This window comes from Rhinatrema bivittatum, chromosome 4, assembly GCF_901001135.1.
Source record: "Rhinatrema bivittatum chromosome 4, aRhiBiv1.1, whole genome shotgun sequence".
Classification (NCBI taxonomy): Eukaryota; Metazoa; Chordata; class Amphibia; order Gymnophiona; family Rhinatrematidae; genus Rhinatrema; species Rhinatrema bivittatum.
This window is the reverse complement of record NC_042618.1, coordinates 467,244,980-467,266,758: the sequence shown is the minus strand read 5'-3', so window position 1 is coordinate 467,266,758 and position 21,779 is coordinate 467,244,980. Positions and strand designations below refer to the sequence as shown.

The following is a 21,779-nucleotide window of genomic DNA, read 5'->3' as shown; positions in this document are numbered from 1 at the left end:
GTGAAGTATTAGGCACATTTGGTTTGGGGTAGTAACCGCCGTAACAAGCCAGCTACTCCCCGCTTTGTGAGTGCGAACCCTTTTTTTTTTCCTTCTCCCCTGCCGTTGAAGCGGAGAGCCTGGGTCCACTGCCCACTTACCCCAGGTCCTCAGCCTGCAAATGCTCCCCCGCTTCAGTGCCGCCTGCAGACTCCCGCTCCTCCTCGCGCGTGGACTCCTTCCTCGGTGGAACTCGCCACTCCAGTTTCCCTCTAGATCCGTGGCTCGGGTAGCCGGCTCTGTGGGTTACCTCGGTGACCGCTGGAGGCGACGCACGTGGCTGCCACAGCTCAAAACGCTGCTGCTGCTGCTGCTCTCGACGCTGGGAGGGAGCTGCGCAAAGCAGGACTCGACTGGCCGTGCCCCCTCGTGCCGCCCGTTTAATTCCTGCCGCGCTCCGGGGCCTGTGGCCGTAGCAGGCGCGGCTGCCCGTGCGCTCGGGAAGGAAGCCCTGCGTGTCCGAGAGCTGCTGCTGCTGATGCCGCCTCTCGGCTGTGAGGTGCCGAGAGCAGGTGCTGCTCTGGACCTGAGGACCGGGCAGTGGTGACTTTGTGTCGCACGCTTGATCAGGTCCGATTGGTTGGGGAGAAACCCTGCACTAGGGAGCACAGGGAAGTGCCAGAAAAAGGAGACTCTTCAGACCTTTTTTTTTATCAGGAGGACTGTGATTTCATTTGTGCTCTAAACGGTATCCGTCCTCACTGTATCAGTATGAGAGTAATTCTGCTGGAAAGAGAATCTGTGAAAAGGATGCGACGTTAATTTTATTTTTATTTTTCATGCCAAATAACGTTCCATCACGTCCGTTTTCGTAACGTCGACAGTAGCTCAGCCAATCAAAGAAGGCGCCCTATCACAGAAAATATCCGAATGTGCTTTCGAGATCCGATTCGAATTAAAACTGGAGGCTCAGCGGATTGCGAAGCTGAAGCCGCGTGTAAAATTCAGCGCGGTAACGTTTTAAAATAAGCCGCCACCCGATATCGGGGCGGGGACGTTATCAGAAAGCCATTAACCCGCATAAATCGAGGGTCTGAAACTTGGCCCGGCTCTTACCCGGCTGCGGAGGTGCTCGGACGTCAGCAATGAACTTTCCCCCCCCCCCCCCCCCCCCCAGGGCAATTATCAAAGGGAAGCTGTGCTCGGACTTTCCCCTCTGATAATGGGTGCAAAGCCCATCCGTAAAGCATCCGCAGACTTCATACCAACACGCACGCTTATTAAATGGGAGCGTGTAGAGGAAAGAGGTTTAATTTTGGGGAGGCCTAGCTGCCTAAGTGCGACATCATTTTTTGTTTAATGTTACATTCTTGTGCGTCAGTACAGTAAGGGCCTATCTGAAAAGCTATAATTTATAAGAAACAAAAGTCTATAAACTCCCCCCCCCCCCTCCCTAACAGCAGCTAGATCTGGTTTTATTAGGTGGATAAATTTAGCTGCAGAAAAAATTGTGCAGCCTGTGAGGTGTTCCCGGAGTCCGGAGGGGCAAGAGGACTTAAACACTGGCCCACAGCGCACGAAAGGAGCCCTAAGTATAGGTGGCCAGATTCTGAGAGATGCAGAATAGGCTTTTTTTTTTTCTTTAATTTAATATAGGGAACAGTTTCTTACCCTTTTGAATAGTTGTAGGGCTAAAGGAAACATCATCATGAAGATTTAAAACAAATCTGAGAGCATTTCTTCAGTCGGTGCACAATTAAACTGTGTGGTTTGTTGCTAGAGGATGTGGTCAAGGCTAGTGCTAAAGCCGGTTTAAAAAAAAAAACAAAAAAATTCTGGACAGGTTTCTGGGGGATAGGACTAGTAACAATTAATAGGGAGGTAGATTTGGGGGATTGTCACCTCTTTTTCTTCTGTCAGTATTCAGCAGAAAATGGATCTCTGGGGTAATGCAAAGTTTCACTTTTGGAGACAGGATGCTGGGCTCCCTGGTCCTCTGGTTTGGCCCAGGATCATCCTCAGTGTTCTAATCTAGGGGATGGGAAAACGTTTGGCCCAGGGGGCCACATGGGAGGGTCAGTGAAAAGTTCCAACTGGAGAATTGGGGGGGGGATTGAGAAGCATGGGACTGGCGCCATCACTCCCAGCCCGCATGTGTCACCTCCAAGTGGAATGGACGTGCTGTTGCTGTCATCAGTTGGGAGGCGTTTTGTTGAAAGATCAGGTGGCTTAGCGGATATCCAGCTGGGATTTAGTCCGGGTTATAATACAGAGGGTGAGCTGGCGTCCCTGACGGTATCTGGATGTGGGGAAATCAGTTAAGCTAGTTCAGCCAGACTTGTCTCGTAATCTTAACGTGGTGGCTTGTGGGATTCCTAATGTAGACGTCAGCGAGCGTGGCTGGGTGGAACGGTGGATGCCGGGATTTCATCCTTCTCCCAAGGCAGATGTCAGAGGATTCAAACTGGGGATGAGTGTTCTCATTTGGAAAAGGTGCGACATGGAGTGCCACGGGGGTTCCTGTTTATATCCCCATTGTTAACATCTCTACGCGGCCATTGATGGAGCTTTTTTTGGGTGCTGGATGTCAAGGGAGTGTGTGTGACATCCAATTCCTGTTTGCAGTGGAGAGCAATTTGGGTGAGATAATTGGCTGGTTACATTTTTGTCTGGATAAAAATGCCAGATGGTTAGGTAATTGTCAGTTGGTATTAAATCAAAAACTGAGATTTTGATGATGGGTGAACGGGTGATTGTGATCTCAGATAAAGTGAGACGCTGTGGGGTGACTTGATTTGGCTTTTTCTGTGGAGGCCTTTGTGGGCCAGGTACGTGGTTTAAAAAAAACTCAATTCTCCCAATGAAACCGTTTTTGGATAGGGATGCGGTTGAGATTTGTGTTATCCCTCGTGCTGGGGTGCTAGATTATCGTAATGGGTTGTTGGTGGAGTACCGGGCTGTTTGGTTGAATAGGGCTGCGCGGCTGGGGTGCAGGCAGACTGGGAGGGAACGGGGCTTCAGCTTCGGCTGGGGCATAATACCCTTTGCAGAAAGGGAAAAGTTTTTAAGTTGCTATCCCTGCTCAGATGGACCTCCGTGCCTGGCAGCTAAGTTGGCGTGGCATGAGCCAGGCCCGTCGTCTGGGGCTTCTCCAGGGATCGTTCTGGTTATAAGTTTAGATCTCGGCATCGATCCAGGTGGGCCTTTTACTTCTGTCTCACCGCGGGTTTGGCGCAGTTTGCCTATGGTGATGAGAAATGGAGTAAATTTATCTAAGATTTTGGAAATTGCTCAAAGCCCATCTGTTTCTGATTAAGGTTTGGGAATGGGGGAAGACAGGGATGGTTGGTTAGTAGTGCAAGGGAGGTTGGAGAGGGTGCAGGGTTAGTTCAGGTTGACATTGTCTGGGATGCTGTAATATAGTTTTATTTTGTGTTCATTCTGAAAAACTGCTTTTATTGTATTTTACCTCCTTTGCGGTAGACACACTTTTTTTTTTAAATAACTAAGTAAACCATCTCACCATTTGCGGGATGGATTGAAGCCTCCCACAGGAGAGATGTGGCTTGAGGGGGTGACGTTTTCCCACCCATGTTCTGTCTTACTGACCCTAATGCTATTAAGTCTTTCTGATTTTGCTAAGGCATGTGCGAGTTTCATTCATTTATTACCCTTCTTAATTGCTTGTCTCCTGCTCCAGGTGATGAACAAAATTATAACAAATGCATGGAATATGCAATAAAATCATAACTGAAGTGTAGCAAGAAACTACAACAATTGTCTCAAATACAAACCATACGCAATACGATCATAAGATTAAAGCATGACATTAATTTAAGAAAAAAAATATCCCCTAAATCCCAGCCCACGCAGCTGGTTCACTATAATGCTGACAAACCAGGAGCAATAAGCAGATAAAAAGTAGCAGTAAACTATCCATGCTAATGTTAACAGGATTAGCGAGTGCATTCTGAGAAATGTGGCATTCGGTGTGGTGTGACTTTTCCTGAAGTCTGCCTGACAGCAGAGTAATAACTGCATCCGAGGCGGAGAACTTATGAGAAAGCAAACAAAAGCTGACTTGCAAAGCGGCGTTAGCCTGTGAGTGGCCATCTAGAGCCTGGATGTATCCTTGTAGCAGGCAGGGATGGATGGGTCAACTGGCCTTCATTCTGGCCTTCATTCTGTCCTTCATTCTGGCCTTCATTCTGGCCTTTAAGCAGTGAGCATTATTACAGGGAATATTCACAAGTTTGCAGAGAAGCTAGTACAGGACACGTGGCTCAAGCAAAAGTATCCCAGCTTCTTTTAAGCACATACAGGTCGGCGGAGCGCACTGTTAACCCGCGTTTGTGCGCGCGTTTTCGACACACTAGCTTTACCCCTTATTCACAGCCAAGCCGCACATTTTACTTTCAGAAATTAGCACCTACCCAAAGGTAGGCGCTAATTTCTGCCGGCACCGGGAAAGTGCACAGAAAAGCAGTAAAAACTGCTTTTCTGTGCACCCTCCGACTTAATATCATGGCGATATCAAGTCGGAGGTTCCGAAACTTAAAGTTTAAAAAAAAAAAAAAAATTTTGAAAGCGGCTCGCGGGTTGAAAACTGGACGCTAAATTTTGCCGGCGTCCGGTTTCCGAACCCGTGGCTGTCAGCGGGTTTGAGAACCGACGCCGGCAAAATTGAGCGTCGGCCGTCAAACTCGCTGACAGCCGCCGCTCCTGTCCAAAAAGAGGCGCCAGGGACGTGCTAGTGTCCCTAGCACCTCTTTTTACTGTAGGCCCTCATTTAAATACTGAATCGCGCGCGCAGGACAGTGGCACTCGCCCGCTCTCCCGCGGACTTTGCTGTGTCTGCCTGATTATGAGTTTCTGCTTGGGCCCGTGTTTGCCTGAGAAGTCTGGATAGGCTAATTAGATGGCTTGCAAAATCCCCAAATAATTTGTTGGGCTCTCTAGGCAGTACTAGTGGGGGTGGGAGGGTGGCTGCTGCTCCTCAGAGGCTCACCGGTTGTATTTGGACCACATTTGGGGAGCAGATGGTAGTTCAGTTCGGTGAGGCTTTCTGTAACAAGTGGGACCCCTGCTCATTGCGACCCGAAGCGAGTGAAGCCGCTGATAATGGCCCCTGGCTGATATTTGGACTGTTAGCTCCATTGAGGTGCATGGCCCTGCTCAGTGTTCTCAGATGTATCATGTTTCATTGATTGAATGATTGGATGTAGCCGTAGAGATGTCAGTAGTCCAGGTCAGTGACCTTATTACTGAATGTTTTCTTCCTTTATAGTTAAGAGCACAACATGTTTTAACAAAGGTTAATACAAAGTAGCCTGAGGGCTTATACAAATACTTCTATTGTGACTGTAATTGGTAGCTGGGATTTGGGTTTTTTTTGTTTTTTTGCTTTAATGGAAATTCCTGGTTTTGAACAGTAATGTTTACCCAAGCATATACGGCCAGTTTATTTTGGATAATGATAAACAAATACACAGTTTTTAAACATTTACATGCCAGCAATTATGTCTGTCTGGTCCACTTTCATCTATGCCAGTTTGTTTGTGGGGGATGGGAGGGTGGGGTTCATAATATCTGCACAGTGGAGCTCTGGCCGGCAAGTCGGTCCTGTTAAACGCTAAACCCAGCACACGGCCTTCTCTTTCCGTCGGTTCTTGCTCTCTCAGGAAATGCTTTGCAGTTGCTCCGTCATCCCTCATCCTCTCGTCGCGTCTTCCAGCATCCTTTCTGGCTAATGTTGGAGAAAGGAGGGTGGTTGCCACGTTAGTCCACTGGAAGGCACAGAAAAAAAGGCCAACAAGAAAAGGCTACCCAGTGACTGGGAATCTCACTTCTCCCACTCAGGCACCTCATCCTCCTTTAGCTTAGATTAGGAGCCCTCTGGGCAAGGACGTTCCTGCTGGACCTGAATTGTACGATGACTTGAACATAGCTTTGGAAAGACAATAAGAACAGAATCCTAATTAAAGTTCTTAGTCCAATAAAAAGGCATCACTTTTTTTTTTCTCCTCGTTGACCTTTATTTCTGTTCCTAGACTCTTGAAATTGACTTGGATGCTGCTGTTCAAAAACGCACGTACAATTTCTGTGCATAAAACGTGTTTTGTGCTCACAGTGTCTCCTGAGCATAAAACAAGATTTCTGTACACAAAATGCAATTTCTGCGCAGAAACATTCGGGGGTAATTTTTCAAAAGGGTTTATGTGCTGAAAACTGGGTTTTACATGTAAATACTCTTTTGAAAACTGCTACAATATATGCTATTGAATTGTTGATAGGTTTTATGCATGTAAGTGCACTTTAAAAGCTGAACACGCGTTGAAATTGGGAGATGGGGCACATCTGGGACTTGCGCGCGCGTCTGCCTTATTTTATAAGGCGGGCAGATGCGCGCACAAGCGTTGATGCGAGAATATCTCCTGTCAACCCAAAAAGGGGCATGGGCATTTCAGCGCATGGCTAAGAGATGCATGCAAGTACCTAGGTACCTGGGCGCGTGCCCGGGAACAGTGCCGCATACATTTACTTCTCCTTTGGAGGCAGTGTAAGGTTTTTTTTTAAAGTTAAGGACATCTGGGGTAACTGGGGGAGTGTGAGCTAAAGAGCCAGAGGGGTTAGGTCCTCCTAACAGAACACTGGGCAAATCGGTGGATGGACTGGACACGCGTCTGCTATACAATACAAGCAGTTGTGCATCCGTAAGCAGACTTAGCCGAGGCATGTGTATCTGTGCACCCAGTTTTATTTTATAACATGCGCGCGTATGTATGTGTGCGCGCTGAGACGTATATGCTGCCCACGCTCCCATTTGTGTAAAAGGGCTTCTGAAAATGGCTACGATATATGCAACTTTTACCTGCATAAATCCTCCAGAAAATTACCCCCACTGCCTACAAAACATATTTTCTGTGCAGAAAACATGCTTTATGTGCAGAAAACTTGATTTGTGTACAACTTGTGTTTTGGACTGATAAAGCAAGAGGGAAGGCTGTCTAAAAAAGCCGTTTAGGCAATAATGTGGATTAGACGCCAAATATAGTTCAAGTGTAAGCTTTTGTCTCCATCCAAATAAAGCTTACACTTGGACTATATTTGGCATCTAATCCAACTTGTGTTTTGTGCACGTACGTTCCAAGGACAGGATGCCCGCACCACGAACTTCGAATTCATCCCTATTGACTAACATTAGCTCAAGCAGCTTTGCTCCCGCTCTGATCAAGAGTGAAATGTCCAGCATAAAGAAGCCATGAGTTATGCCTTACCTGCTTCTCCGCATCAAGGACTAATAGCTAATGCTCTCATTAACATGGGATTTAAGTGGCGGCGTGTTAATCTCTATGCATAGTTTTACACTGGATTGTGCGCACATAGAGGTAGATCTTAAAGTACGCAGGCGCGTACTTTTGTTTGCGCAAACAAAAGTACGCCGGATTTTATAAGATACGCATGTAGCCGCGCGTATCATATAAAATCCGGGGTCGGCGAGTGCAAGGCTGCGCAAAATCGGCAGCCTGCATGTGCCGAGCCGTGCAGCCTGCCTCCGTTCCCTCTGAGGCTGCTCTGAAATCGGAACGGCCTCAGAGGGAACTTTCCTTCCGCATCCCCCCACCTTCCCCTCCCTTCCCCTATCTAACCCACCCCCCAGCCCTACCTAAATCCCCCCCCCTACCTTTGTTGTGCAAGTTACACCTGCTTCCAATTCCTTAACGGCACCCTAAATACTTTTCTTTATCTTCGGCTCTTCAGTTCAGGACCTGCTTCCTTGACACACAAAGTACTTGAGGCGAGCTGCAGCCAAACATCACATCATTGCGACAAGTTAAGTACCCGATTCACTAAGGGTTTTTCCCCTAGACATTAAATGGGAGAAAAGCCTTAATGAACCTGGCCCTAAATTACCCAAAGGTATTGTTCAGAAGCTCATAGAAGAGTTGTGATATAGTAATGTTCAAGTATGAAAAAGCAAACTCATGAAATAGTATTTAGGATGAACCAGCGGGAGACCTACAATCCTACGGAAATGGAAGGAGGTCGGCCCTTAGGTAGAGTGCTGTTGATGCAAGGTGCAACGAGAGGTTGGAATCAAAAGCAATGTGTTGATGTATTGTGGCCATCAAATGAAACTGGGGCCTTAATGAAGGCAGAGACCACACGGTCACACGGTTACACTGACTGTAGCAAAACGCAGGCTGCAGTCAACACCCGCTAGCTTTATGTATTCACTCCAAAATGCTTTGGAACATTTTAGGTACCTTAATGATAAGGAAGTTATTCTTCAGTCTGCATTTGAGTTTATCAGCAACTGATATGGGCAAACTAAACACCCCATTTCTATGGTTTGGTTTTCTTTGCTGCTAAGATTAGACTCATATGCTACATTTTATATTAAAAAGCAGATAAGATTTTTAAGATAATACAGCTCTGCATGTGTAATGAGCTTGATATAGCAAGAATACAGCAGAGGTAAACCAGAATGTTTGCATTTTTTCTATACAGCAGGCAGGGCAGATTATTTACCTTTATAACAGGAAAGGTTTTATCTGTAATAAGAAAAGCAGCACTTTACTGGAACAGATTAGATAGCACAAAGAATATTTATGGTACGATAACCGGATAACTCCATGAACAGGACCATTTTAAATCAAATTCAGCTCTCCATTCCGCTCTAGCCTGGGTTTTCTCTCTTCTTGTTTCAGGAGTAAAAGGCAGGACTATGCGGCACAGAATGCTTTGCTATAAAACTTTTGGGGAAAAAGGAACCAGCTATGAAAATATAGCTGGGACGGGGCTAAGGCTGCTCTGCCTCCTACTGCTCAGCGCCAGCTCCCCCTGCTGCACGGGGCCAATGCTGCTGGCACTTCTGACGGGCGACATGCGCTTTCTTTCCTCCCACCACGCACCATTTCCTCAGGGTGGGAAGGAGGAGGGGCCGGGCTGCCACCACCGTCCCGGCCGGGCTATCGGCATGTTCAAGACCGGGAGGAGGGAAAGTTTTTTCTCTGCATCCCGCCAAGGGGGGTGGGAAGAACAGCCGGGCCAGCAGGAGACCAGGAAGCTGCCAGTGGAGGATGGCAACGTACCTGCTGTGGCTTAATACCTGCGTTTCGCAACACTCCACCTGAGAACCGCTGTTATAAACTGTGTCAAGGATTGCACGGTTCATAAAACACCACATATTTCTGCCCCAAAAGTGCATGCGAATGTTTCAGTATGCAAAGTAAATTCATAGAGAGAGGAGCACACAAATCGGAGCAAATTCTTTTTCACTCAGTGCATGAACTAAGCTCTGGAATTCATTGCCAGAGGATGTGGTTAAGGCAATTAGTGTAGCTGGGTTTAAAAAAGATTTGGGCAAATTCTGGGAGGAGAAGTAAATGAACTGTTGTAAGCAAGTAGACTTAAGAAATAGCCACTACTCATCACCGTATAATAGCAGCATGGGATCTATTTACTGTTTGGGATCCTGGCAGGTACTTGTGACCTGGATTGGCCACTGTTGGAAACAGCATACTAGGCTTGATGGCCCTCAGTCTGACCAGTATGGCAAATTCTTGTGTGTAGTAATTGTAACAATTTGTACATAATAACCCAGAATTAAACATGGAGGCAGATATTTTATAAATTGTGCATGTACTCTCCTTTTGAAAATACTTGCACACATTCTTAGTTCTCCAATACCTTCATCAATTCACCTAGACCAGGGGTGGTTAATTCTGGTCCTCGAGAGCCACAAAAGGGCCAGATTTTCAGGATATGCACAATGAATATGCATGAGAGATTTGCATGCACTGCCTCCATTGTATGTGACTGTATTCAGTGCTACTTATCCGGATAAGCAGTGCTGCTGAATACAGGGATATTCAGCAGCATATTCCATGTAAGTTAGCCGGATCTGGCTAGCTAACTTAGCTGTTTTCTAATGTATATATAAAATATATGCATGTACATGCTACTTATGTACATTTATGCTAAATTTAGATGCACAACCTCTGGGTAACTCTCTGCTGCAAGTCTATTTGGAGGTAATTTTCAATCTCTATGTGACATTACCAGCATTGTCGCTGTTCTTGAATCTTGATGTCGCAGAACATGATGGAGATGGTTGACCATCTCTTAGAAACTGCTGGTATGTGATTTTCTGTAAACCAGAAAAAGTCAGCTAAAGGGAGAAGGTAATACCACAGACTATGCTAACTAGAGGAAACGTTTTACTTTGACACTTTTGTCTCTGAGGGAGTTCTGCTTGTGCTCACAGTCTGTTAGTGCTATAGACGGTGCCCCTGGGCTCTCACGATTGTGTGGCCATGAGAGAAGTGGCATAATTAGCTTGTTGCCACGTAACTAACGATGTTCCTGAAGCCTTCCCACCCTTTAATTCAATCATTGGAAGAAAGTTACAGGGTGCCTGCTTTCTCTCTCAGCTATCTGTCTGTTCCTGCTTCAGCCCCTTCCCTTGCAAAAACAGCCTGCGGGCAATAGATGTATATGAGGAATGAGGGGAGAGGGGTGAGGCTGAAGCTGGAGTAGATGAAAGACACTCTCTCCCCCTCCTGAAGGGAACAGGAGGGCAGGTGCGATGCAGGAGTGGACAGAGAAATTAGTCAGAATGTTTGATCCCTGGAAGATCTCTTTAAAACCAAACCATCCCTGGAAGATCTCTTTAAAACCAAACCAAACATGATTTTGATATAGTTCTTGAAGTTAATCTTACATCTGAATGCGGTCAACTATGCATCCAGGTCTTTGTAACTGGAGTATTTTTGGAAGTCTGCAACCGCTGGTGTCTCACAGCTGGCAGAGAGGGCATTCCTTTCGGTTCAGAGAAGCCCTGACGACGGGCACTGCGGCTGACAGGTTTCAAACTTGTGTAAGTTCAACCCCTTTCTGTGTCTGCGGCCATATGCTCAATACGGGGGTTAATTTTCAAAAAGATTTATGCGCGTAAAAACCGGGTCATGTTGCATACATTGGCTTTTGAAAATCGGTATGGTATATGCTACTTTTATTTATGTAACTCCTTTGAAAATTACCTCCTATATATGCACATATCTTTGTGTAATTAGCATGACGAATCAAAGTACACACAAGCTCAGACTCAGAAAGAGGGCAAGGATTTTCTCAAGAAAATATAAAAAGGATTGTTGCACTATTTCAATTCAAGCCAAAAGGAGTAACATTTCACAGGTAAAAGGTTTGTAACTTGTGGGATGAATTTCCAAAACGTATTCGCATGAAATGCCATTTCACACACACAAGCTTTTTGAAACTTACGCAGAGGTTGTACCTTGCAACCTAAGGCACATATGCAGGCTTAGGTGCAATGCAGTGCACTGAACGTGTACTTTTTCCTACCTACTTAAAAAATATATGCATGCATATTTTATGCACAAAAGTAAAGCAGGACTTATGTGAACTGATGTATTTTAAAACGTGTGCATAAAGGAAATAACCAGTTTTACCACTTACTCCACCAGTTTACCCAGACCTTCTCCAGGTCATCGAGACCCTCCTGGTTCTTCAGCCTGAGCTCTCACAGTTCACCCAGACCTCCCACCCAATCTGTACTACAGAACAAACATGTTTAATATCACTTATTCCAGATAGTTAGCAGGTGTAAAATCATGCAAGTAAGTTGATAAATCTGTGTCTTTTAAAATAGCAACTTATCCACGTAAATGCTCCAGATCGCCCCAGACCATCCCTTTTTTTTTTTTTTATATGCATATCAGTGCATGCAAAAGTGCAAAAAATGCATATTTAGGACTTCTATAAAATATGGAATATAAGGGGGTAATTTTCAAAAGGAGTCATGCGCATAAATGTAACTACTATTGTAGCAATTTTCAAACGCTATTTACTCACGTAAAGTGCATTTATGTGAGTAAATCCTATGGACAATTCAATGGCATATATTGTAGCAATTTTCAAAAACCCACTTACTCAAGTAAAGTGCATTTACTCGAATAAAGCCCAGTTTTACTCAAGGAAATGGTTTTAAAAATCAGGCCCTAAGAGTAGAGGCTACTCGTGCGCGTACATGCTAATTTTACATAACGTTTGAAAATGCATCGCAATATGCGTAAATGTACGAGTATTTACACCTGCTCCCATGCAAGTATCAGTGAGCACGTGTATAGCACGCAGGGGTTTGCCTGTATCCGCTCATTTTCCAAGTGGATTTGTGTGTGTAAGTCTTCTTTGCAAATTCTGTGAAAAGTCCACCTGTGCTTTGTACACACGGACTTCAGCCCTAAGCTCTGTTATAAAATCGGGCTCTATATATTGTACTGTCATGATACACCATTGATTTTTGTACTTGATACATTTATTTGTATGTAGTTTAAATATTTTTTTTAAAAAGTGTGACTGGTTTTCAATAAAATATTGACTTTTTTTTTTGTGCAGTCAGAGGTGTGAATCTATGTGCAAAATTATTCAAATCTGCCACATCTGCTGCAGAAGCATGAAAAATCTCTCGCTGGAACCAGGGCCTCTAGTTATAACATAAGCATGAGAATTTTTTAAGTATCTACACTTATTGTTTAACCTTTAGTTTACCATTAGGCTTTTGAGTTGGGAAATGAATCGTGATCATTCTTCTCAATGAATACATTTCATGAACTTCTCTAGGCTGCATAAAAGGTAAAGCTGTGTCTAATATTTTATAATGGAAGAATTTTCTTTAACCAGTCCTGACAGCTATTCTGTATCTTTACTAAGATGAGAAAAATATTTAGCTAGAAAACAGGGCCAGCTGGTAGGTTCTCACCTAGAATCCTTGAAATACTAATTGTAAAGTGAAAAGAAAAACTCTCCAAACCCCCAGAATTTCTGATTGTAGGTGCCAAGAAGCTATTTTAAGAAGAGAGAACCTGTTTTATTCAGTGGGAGCTATGTGATGTGAGCATTTTAAAGACTGTGTGCATCATACATGGAAGACATCACATGCCATGGGGCGGTAAAGGATTAGAAGTGCAGATAGACGGTTTAACCAAGCAGCTGCGCGTATCCTGGCACAGGAGTGAAGTTCACTGCCGTCACATTTTGAGACCCCGCCTTGTGAAAGATTATAACTAGGGCTTTGGCTTTTTGGTTAAAACTGAAACCCCCGCATAAAACACCACTAATGGGAGAAATTGAGCATTTTTGTGTTAAGATGAGAGCAGATCAACCTGCAGCAGCATGGCTAGATACTAAAAATATCTGGGAAATGGGTCCATAAGCCCCACCCCCTACCCTAGAACAGTCCTGTAAAAATCCATACTTTTAAATATTAAACTGTGTCTGATCTCTGTTCTTCAGTCCCATGTGGCCGCTACCAGGGCGTCATTATTATTATTATTATTATTTCGAATTTTTCTATACCGACATTCTTGAACAAAGATATCAAATCATATCGGTTTACAATTGAACAGAACAGTCGCGGCAATGGCGTTACATCGAATGTAGAACATTGAGCAATAAACATAGAACAGGTCAACAATTCAACAATAACAAATAGTGAAATGCTTCATCAGTCATCCTCCATGACCTGTGATGGGAGAAATGGAAATATATACTTGGAATATTTAGAGCAGTCTTTCTCAGGACAGTCCTGGAGTATCCGCTTAGCCAGTCTGGATTTTAGGATATCCACAATGAATGTGCAAGAAAGAGCCACCCAGTTCAAACAGTGACGGATTAAACCGTGCCGTGCAGAAGAGCCGCAGCTTACAAGCTGCAGCAGCAGCCAAGGCAGGCACAGCAGCAGCCACAAGATTAAAAGTGTGGCGAGGCGGGAAGAGGAGGAGAACCAGAACTGGGCACTTGGGGGCACTGACAGAGCGACTCAGGCCATGGACCCTGTGTGCTGATAGCGAACGATGCTTCCGCCTACCTGGAGGTGCGCCGATGGTGGCATCCGGCACTGCGAGTCGAGAAGAGAGATACGAATAGCAACCGAATGATGTCCTGGTAGGGGGGCGGTGGGGAGCCCAAACCCCCTCCGTGTAAGAGAAGAAAGAGGTGTTGTAGGAGCAGGGCCGGTGCTATCATTTCTGCTGCGCTGTGCCAATAGTTATTGTGCTTCTCCCTCCCACCACCACGACGCGCGAACACACATTCTGTTTTTTATACAGCATTTTTGTTTTCCAAATAACTAACACACAATAGAAACGGTCTCGTGCTCTGTCCCACACCTCCTTTCCCTGCCTAAAACACGCCCTGCTCCCTCCAGCGATCCAAACTTTCAAAACTGACACACACTGAACATACTTTACCCAATCTTCAGGTCCAAACTTCCTAAATTGTGCAGGGGTGATCCCCAGGTGCTCCCGCCCCTACCTATCCAAACATAAAAATGGCACCAGCTGGGCCCTGTAGCTATTACCCTTTATTGTACAGGTAAACCATGCACTCTGTGGTGGCACCCAGAAAACCCTGCAATAAAAGACACTTGGAACCCGTATAGCATTAGACCTATTGTAACACATGTTGGGTGCGGGTTTGGCCCTTGGACAGCCCTGAGTAAACTGAATGACAATGATATAGTAAACTTCCCATACCAAAACAGTACTAACTGCAAGCACTCAAACAGGAACAACCCAATCTAATAAAAGGCAAATATTACACCAAGCCCTAAAACACCTCCCATTAGGAAAGCAGAACAAACCAGTCTGCTCTAAATCCCTACATAGAAACTTGCATTTGGTAGCAGGGAGAGGATGATTTAATGGGTTTTTTTTGTCTGCAGCTGTACTTTGATTCTCCCTGACTGATCCCTTCACAGTACTTCACGCTGAGTTGCCCCCGGGCCGGACGGAAGGGTACCAGCATCCTACATGTTAGCAGAATGCCTCGCCTCGGCCACACATGCAGAACACAGACAGACACTCACCAAATACAGAATAAAGTATAACTAGAAATGTAAAGACAGAAACGAACTGGAAACTGCAACAAGGCAGACCCTGTATGCAATGCAACAATGGAAAAAGAAACATCACCAATTGTGCACCCCCTTGTGCGCGCCAACCCCTGATTTTATAGCTTGTGCGCATGAGTTATAAAATCGGGTGTACATGTGTGCGCGCCGGGTAGCCCTTTTAAAATCTACCCCAAAATGTTGTAGCTAGTTGGGATCAACCAATGCAAAAATATGTATTTCAGACAAGATTACAGTCTGCGTACCGAGAGACTCCTTATTCTCGGGCATTTCAGACATAGGGCAGGCACTCTTACTCATCTCTGCCAGCTTTTAAAATAAGCAGATGATTTGTTTGGAGGGTTTGTTTTTTTTAATTTACATTTTATTGAATTTTTAATTTTCATGACATATCATGCCAAAAACCAATATGAATATCCATTTTCAAATACATTAAAGAAAAACACTTGTAAAGACAACTAGAAAATACTTTTGTATTTGTAGATCTCTATTGAGATATCATTAACACAAAATTATACTAAGTTTTTTCTTTCACTTAAAGATATCCTGGTACCATGAAATTAAAGGGAAACCAAGATTTTTTAGATGAGCAATGTTTAGGTAAATTCTTTAAGGAAAACAGGAACTATGGGTATCCCAACTATTAACTTTTATGCGATGACACTCTTAACCATCATTATTCCCAATTAATATCTTAACCTCTAAGAACACTTCAAAATCGGTATATTTCACTCTATTCAATGTTAACATACATTTGCTGGGATTGTGAACAACCATTTAAGCATCTATTTGTTCTGCAAGCTGTCTTAGGGCTAGGAATTATTTTCTTCTTTGTTGTGTCAATTTGGCTATATCTGGAAATATCCATATTTGTTGATTGTAATATTTAACAGTTCAGTTTCTCAAAAACAACCTGAGAACCATATCCCTATCTGTAGGGAATATAAATTTGACCAAAACCGTTTCATGCTTTTCAATCATGTCTTCACCTGATGTCTCTCGCAGTTCTGTCACGTTCAAAGGAGATGGTAGTCTTTCATTTTCTCTTTCATTTGTTACATAATAAATTTTAGCCAGAGGTGGAATGGTTTCTAATGGTATTTTTAATACCTCATTCATATATTGTTTAAATTGGTCTTGCATCGCTATACATCTGATTTGGGGAAAATTTATAACTCAAGTTCAGATACCTCATCTCATTTTCCAACCTTTCCATCTTCTTAATCTGCACCGTTTCCCCTTGAATTAACCCTCCTTGTACTTTCTAGACCTGCAATACTTTCTGTTCCAATTCCTCTATTTTTATTTTTTGTTCTTCAGTCTGTTGTTCCGATTTTACTACTCGATTGTTCACATCTGTTATCACATTGGTTAATGTGGATATTGATTTCTCCAAGGTCAAAATCGCGGTCCATACACTGTCCAAAGTTATTACCAGTGGCTTTTCCAGTTTTTTCCCCAGGGATATTGATGGCTATTTCTGAACTTCCAGTGTCCAACACATTTGTGTGCACTGGAGGTTCCTCCCTTATCGAGGACCCTGCTCCTTGGTCTCCTCGAGGGACCTTTCCCCCAACTTTCCCAGAATACAAAGAAGCAGATTCACTTGCTTCAGCTGTTATTTCTCCAAGCAAAGTTCTTTTCTCAGGGTTCTCCACAAAGGGTGGGGGAGGGTGTTGCCGGCGCTCCCGGGCTAAGTGAGATGGCTCCATTTGGCTCCATAGCAGCTATCGCAGCACTTCCTTCCACGGGATCATTTTCGGGGCCCAACTTGAAAAAAAATTCTCAATTTTCATCTGCCCTTTCTTTTAGTGTGCGGCATAATTACTTATACCGCTCATAAAGAAGTAACTTTTCAAGTATCGAAGAGGGTATTCGACTATTCTTCCTATAATTACAATTCTTTGTTTCCCCTATGGAGGCTTCAGGAGAAGGAATAAGTAATTAAATTTTATAACTTATGATAGGTGGAGGAATATTATAGTTGCTCTCTAAGTCCCAAGAAAATGTAAACAAAGCTGTACCCCTTTGGTGCGCACGGCTTCGGTGATGCGCCGGCGGAGGCTGCGCACTTTGGGAGGGCCAGTTTTGAAGGCCCCCTTACCGGACCCTCCCCAAAGACATCAGGATCTGGAAGTGCTGCTGCAGCCCTGTTGGGGCCGGGTATTGCTCCTCACCCCCAGAAATGGCCACAGCAAACAAACAGGTAATCTTGCAATCCTTTCTCCTCCACCTCCTGTTTGGAAGTATTTTAAGTTGAAGAAAGCTGATGTATGAAAAGGTAGGGCATGGAGATTTTATTGCTAACCCTGTACGGTGGAACTAAGGGTGCGCTGGCGTGGTTGGAAGAATTCGAAGAGCAGGTCATTTGAGGATGCATTCTCTGGGGCTGTAGGTATAAGGGAGCACTGGTATAATCAGGAATGGGTTAGTCTGGAAGGATTTCTTGGGTAAAGTCGAGCCAGAGAGAACGGTGAGGATGTTGTATGTCACAGCTTGTTCAATGGAAGCATTCCTAGTATTGCTTTCTGGTTTGTGCAAAACATGTCCACATCGCTAAGATTATTTTGCATTTTATGTGCCAAGAAAATGTGAATCCAAACCCCAAACCATGTTTTTGGCTGTTTTCATATAACCAAAGCACAGGAGTTATTAGGGAAGTAAAACGAAAACCAAACCACCGTAGGTTTGGCCAACCTCTAAATACTAATGAATGGTATGTAAGTCTTGTCTAAACCATTTATTAAGCAACCCCCACAGTGCTCACAGTGCTAATTCTGTGCATGGATGTATTCATTTTCTAGAAGTATTTTCAGTTGAACACAATTTTTGTGCATTCATTGCTGCAGTACCCTTTGTAGGAAGCAGAAAGCGGGAATCCGGGTGCAATCCAAGAATGCAAGCTACAGGATCCGATATGAAACACAGGGTTAAGAAAAATGTAAACATATGACTCCTACGAACTTCAGCAGCGTTGCCACGTAATTAAAATGTCCAGAACATCACAACCTCTCTTTGCTGGCTTCTATGTAATGTTGGGTTTGGTTTTTTTTCCCTGCTGCAGTTCCTTGAAAAAAAAAAAAAAAGAAACATTTCGTGAGGGTATTTTTTGTTGTAGTCCACGGTCAGCAAGCTGACTTGCCGGCAAGGTGCAGAGAGTCCCATTTTCCAAGTCTGGAGCTGGGAGTGTGAAGCATGCTGTCGAGCAAGTGTGCAGTTCCTTCGGCTGAACTTGCCTTTCCATCCATGGACTGCGTCCAGTCGTGCTCTTGCAACTGAACAAAGTTAATGGGAGCAAGCAGCATTTTTCCCACCCTGACCTGACATTTGAACTTCTGCTTTTCTTGCTGGCAGGAATTATTTCAGAGCTATGCATCTGGCACTATCTTGGTGAAACAAATCAAAGACTAACTTCAGTACAGAGGCGATTTTTTTTGCTAGATTTAGGTTCAGTACTAGATACTGTCTTCCGTTGTCAGCGTGGTGTCCCGACTCCTGGGATGGATCGGATTTTCTCATTTTGAAGACAATTTGGGGAATTATTGGTAATTTGAAATTGTAATATTGTGTGATTAGATGCACTTTTTGTTTTTTAATGAACTGATTATGAATGATTCATAATCGAAATAAAGTCAGTAACACGTTGTTATTTTCAGATTGCAAAGCTCCTCAGCCTGTAGATAATAACAGATTGGATTTGCTAAAATTGAAACATAAATGTTAAATTAGTCATGCTTTTCTGGTCCAATATTTAACTCTAAAATCCTGACTAATATGATTTTTACCAAGCGTTCGTAGTACATCACTAGTTTTGGTAGCTGTTTAGATTATTTATATTTAAAACTGCCCTTCCGTTTTTTTTTAACTCTTTATTTAAGTAAGGTGTTTTTTTTATTTTTTTCATTTTAAACAATGAACAATAATGCAAGGGTCATACAGCATATAGTATCAGTCCAATTGTACGTAACTCACACAGGGCTCAAGACAGTCCATGAGATAAAAGAGGAAATTCAGCAAGCAGTCCAACAAAATATATTAAACATCAGATCTTTCAGGAAAAACCTTAACTTGAGGGTTGCAAGCTTAAGTTAAACCGAAAAAAGTACGATAAGGGCCCCTCACATTATGCCATTTAAAGATTTCACATTTTCAGTCGCATCTTACTTTTTCTACATCTGCTATGTTCCGTACCTGGGTTAACCGGTGATCCATACTGGGACTAGATTTCCAGAAAATGCCAAAAGGAGCTGGCTGACCAGAAGCTGACAAAGCAAGCTTACAGCAAAGAGTTAAGTACAGGTGAAAATAGACAGCAATAAATCAGTAAAGGAATGTATCAATAACAAAACATCACAATAAGTCACAAACACAATCCTCAACCCAGTCCTTCATTTGCAATAGGCAAAATTGGTTAACAAGAACTTTTTTCCCAATGATATTAATATTGAAGGCTTTCGCAAGTCACTGTTACAGATCATCTCGTACAACATAGGAATATAGTCTCTCATAGGCAAAAAGGAGTGATTTATTTATTTAATGGTTTCTTATATACCGAGGCACGTTTGCAAAACATCACCTCGGTTCACAATGTAACATAACTTAGCAACAAGCTTTACAATAATAATAATGATAATAATAACTTAGGAACAAGCTTTACAATAATAACATTAACAGGTAGCGGTTAATAGGGCAGGGGATGATAATACGAGATATATATACAAATGTACATGTTAGTTTCAACAATAAAGTTATATAAAGCAATCAGGAAAATCAGCAGGGTGAAGTGAACGATGGAAGGGGAAGATGAGGAGAAGACCTCAAGAGGTTGGGAGGGGGGGAGAGAAGATAGCGAGGGTGAGGGTCAATTGGGTAGGGAGAGAAAAAAGAAAGGGCGAGGGTCAGGTGGGCAGTCGGTTAGGCGGTCAAGTCATAGGTGATATGCAAGTGCTGGAGTTTCTACAGCTGGCATATACCTTTAGTAGTGAAGAATGGATGAGCCAGTTGCTGCTTACCTGCCTTATCTACTAGGGTATTCTCTGACTCCATTGCTGCTGCTTCCTTTACAACAGTGGTTCTCAACCTTTCTAATGCCGTGACCCCGCAATACAGTTCCTCATGTTGCGGTGACCCCAAACCAAAAAATAATTTTGGTGGCTACTTCAAAACTGTAATTTTGCTACAGTTTCGGAATGTAAATACCTGATATGCATTATGTATTCTCATTGCTACAAATCAAACATAATTATACATTGGGAAACAGTGTGAACTACATCTTATAGTGGTCTCTTATAGTATAAGACCGATGTAGTTCACATTTCTAAATGTATGGTGCTTTGTGTAAGTGTAAGCTGCTTTGTGTACTGTGTAATGATTACACACAAAGCACCTTACACTTACACAGTATTGTGTGTATGGTGTGTGTACTATTTTTACATTATTAACCTTTTTTACACCAGCAGGCTGTCTCGCAGGCTCTCTTGGCTCTCCGCCTCTTGCCTCTCCGCCTCCTAGGCTTCTGTCCTCCGGCGCTTGCTGCGTCCGCCCACTGATGACGTCAGCAAGCGCCGGACACATGTAATGCGTTGCTATGGACTGTGGAGCGTTCCCCCCGCTTCCCCCGCCCCTTAGGCCCCGGACGGATGATGCAATCACATCTGCGCATGCGCGCAGGCATTCAGTTTGGAACGCGCATCCATAACGGCGTGCGTTCCAGCTGAATAGCGCTGCTGCAGACGGTAGCGCGACTTCTCAGCGGCTAAGGCTATCAGAAATATGTATTTTCCGATGGCTTTAGGCGACCCCGGTGTTTTGGTCGTTCGACCCTCGCCGGGGTCGCGACCCACAGGTTGAGAACCGCTGCTTTAGAAAGTCAAAATGTTATTTAGTTGTCTCTTTTTTTGTTTTTTTTATTAGGCGTTTGGATGCCAACCACATCAACTACGTGCCACCTAAGTGCTTCAATGGCCTGGCTTCCCTTCGACACCTTTGGTTGGATGACAATTCTTTGACAGAGATTCCTGTGCAAGCACTGAAGAGCTTACCTGCGTTACAGGCCATGACCCTGGCCCTGAACAATATCCGCCATGTACCAGATCATGCTTTTGGAAACCTCTCCAGCCTGGTGGTTTTGTAAGCTTCGTTATATTTGTTCATTGCATAGATTTTCATCTAGATATGTATATGCACACACTCAAAAAACATTTTCCAGGCCATTTACGGGGGTCAATTGTGATTTACAGGCATGAATTGGCCTCTTAAAATTGCCCTCCCTCAGTCTGACTAAAAGTAGATACTGATAGCCACATTCAGGGGAGGTATTTCAGGTGGGGGAGTGCGGGTGGAATTGAGGAAAATAACGCACTTAGATTGTGTTTCCAAATCTCTATGTACGTTATTTTTCAGAGAAATTTATCTACACAAAAAAGAAAGTGCAATCGTCTGCAGGTGCTTTTAAACCTATCACAGGTCCAAAGCAGGAGTATGCTTGGGTGCTTTCTCTTCGAAATTTGGCGCGAAGTCCACGGATAAAACGTGCCCTGTGACCTTCATCCTAATGTGGGAGATTCTGAAAGCAGCCCTCATGAGAAAAAGGAGGCGGCGATGCCTTCTGTCAAAGTCATTGGCGAGAACTTATCCGGACGCTAGTGTCCGGTTCCGGAGGCCGCACCTCCAAAAGGATACAGATGGTTCGGACTGCCTCTGCTCTGTGGCTGCCAAAATGGTGCAGAATGTGCACTGAAAGTTCTAAATCTATACCCGAGAGGAGGAGGATAAGACAGAAGCATTCAAATAAGTCAGGCACAAATAATAATGCACAAAGGGGCAGATTTTAAACGCTGCCCCTTCCACCCCCTGCGTGCGCCGA

At 43.9% G+C, this 21,779-nt stretch overlaps 1 protein-coding gene across 1 annotated transcript in view; it reads left to right on the top strand.

The window, feature by feature from the left end:
• The window catches only part of LGR5 (leucine rich repeat containing G protein-coupled receptor 5), a 206,500-nt gene that overhangs the window by 100,452 nt on the left and 84,269 nt on the right, over positions 1–21,779 (top strand). The window contains exon 5 of the mRNA XM_029597180.1: positions 20,828–21,043. Within this exon, the coding sequence (XP_029453040.1) occupies positions 20,828–21,043 (216 nt within the window). The remainder of the gene's footprint in view (positions 1–20,827; positions 21,044–21,779) is intronic.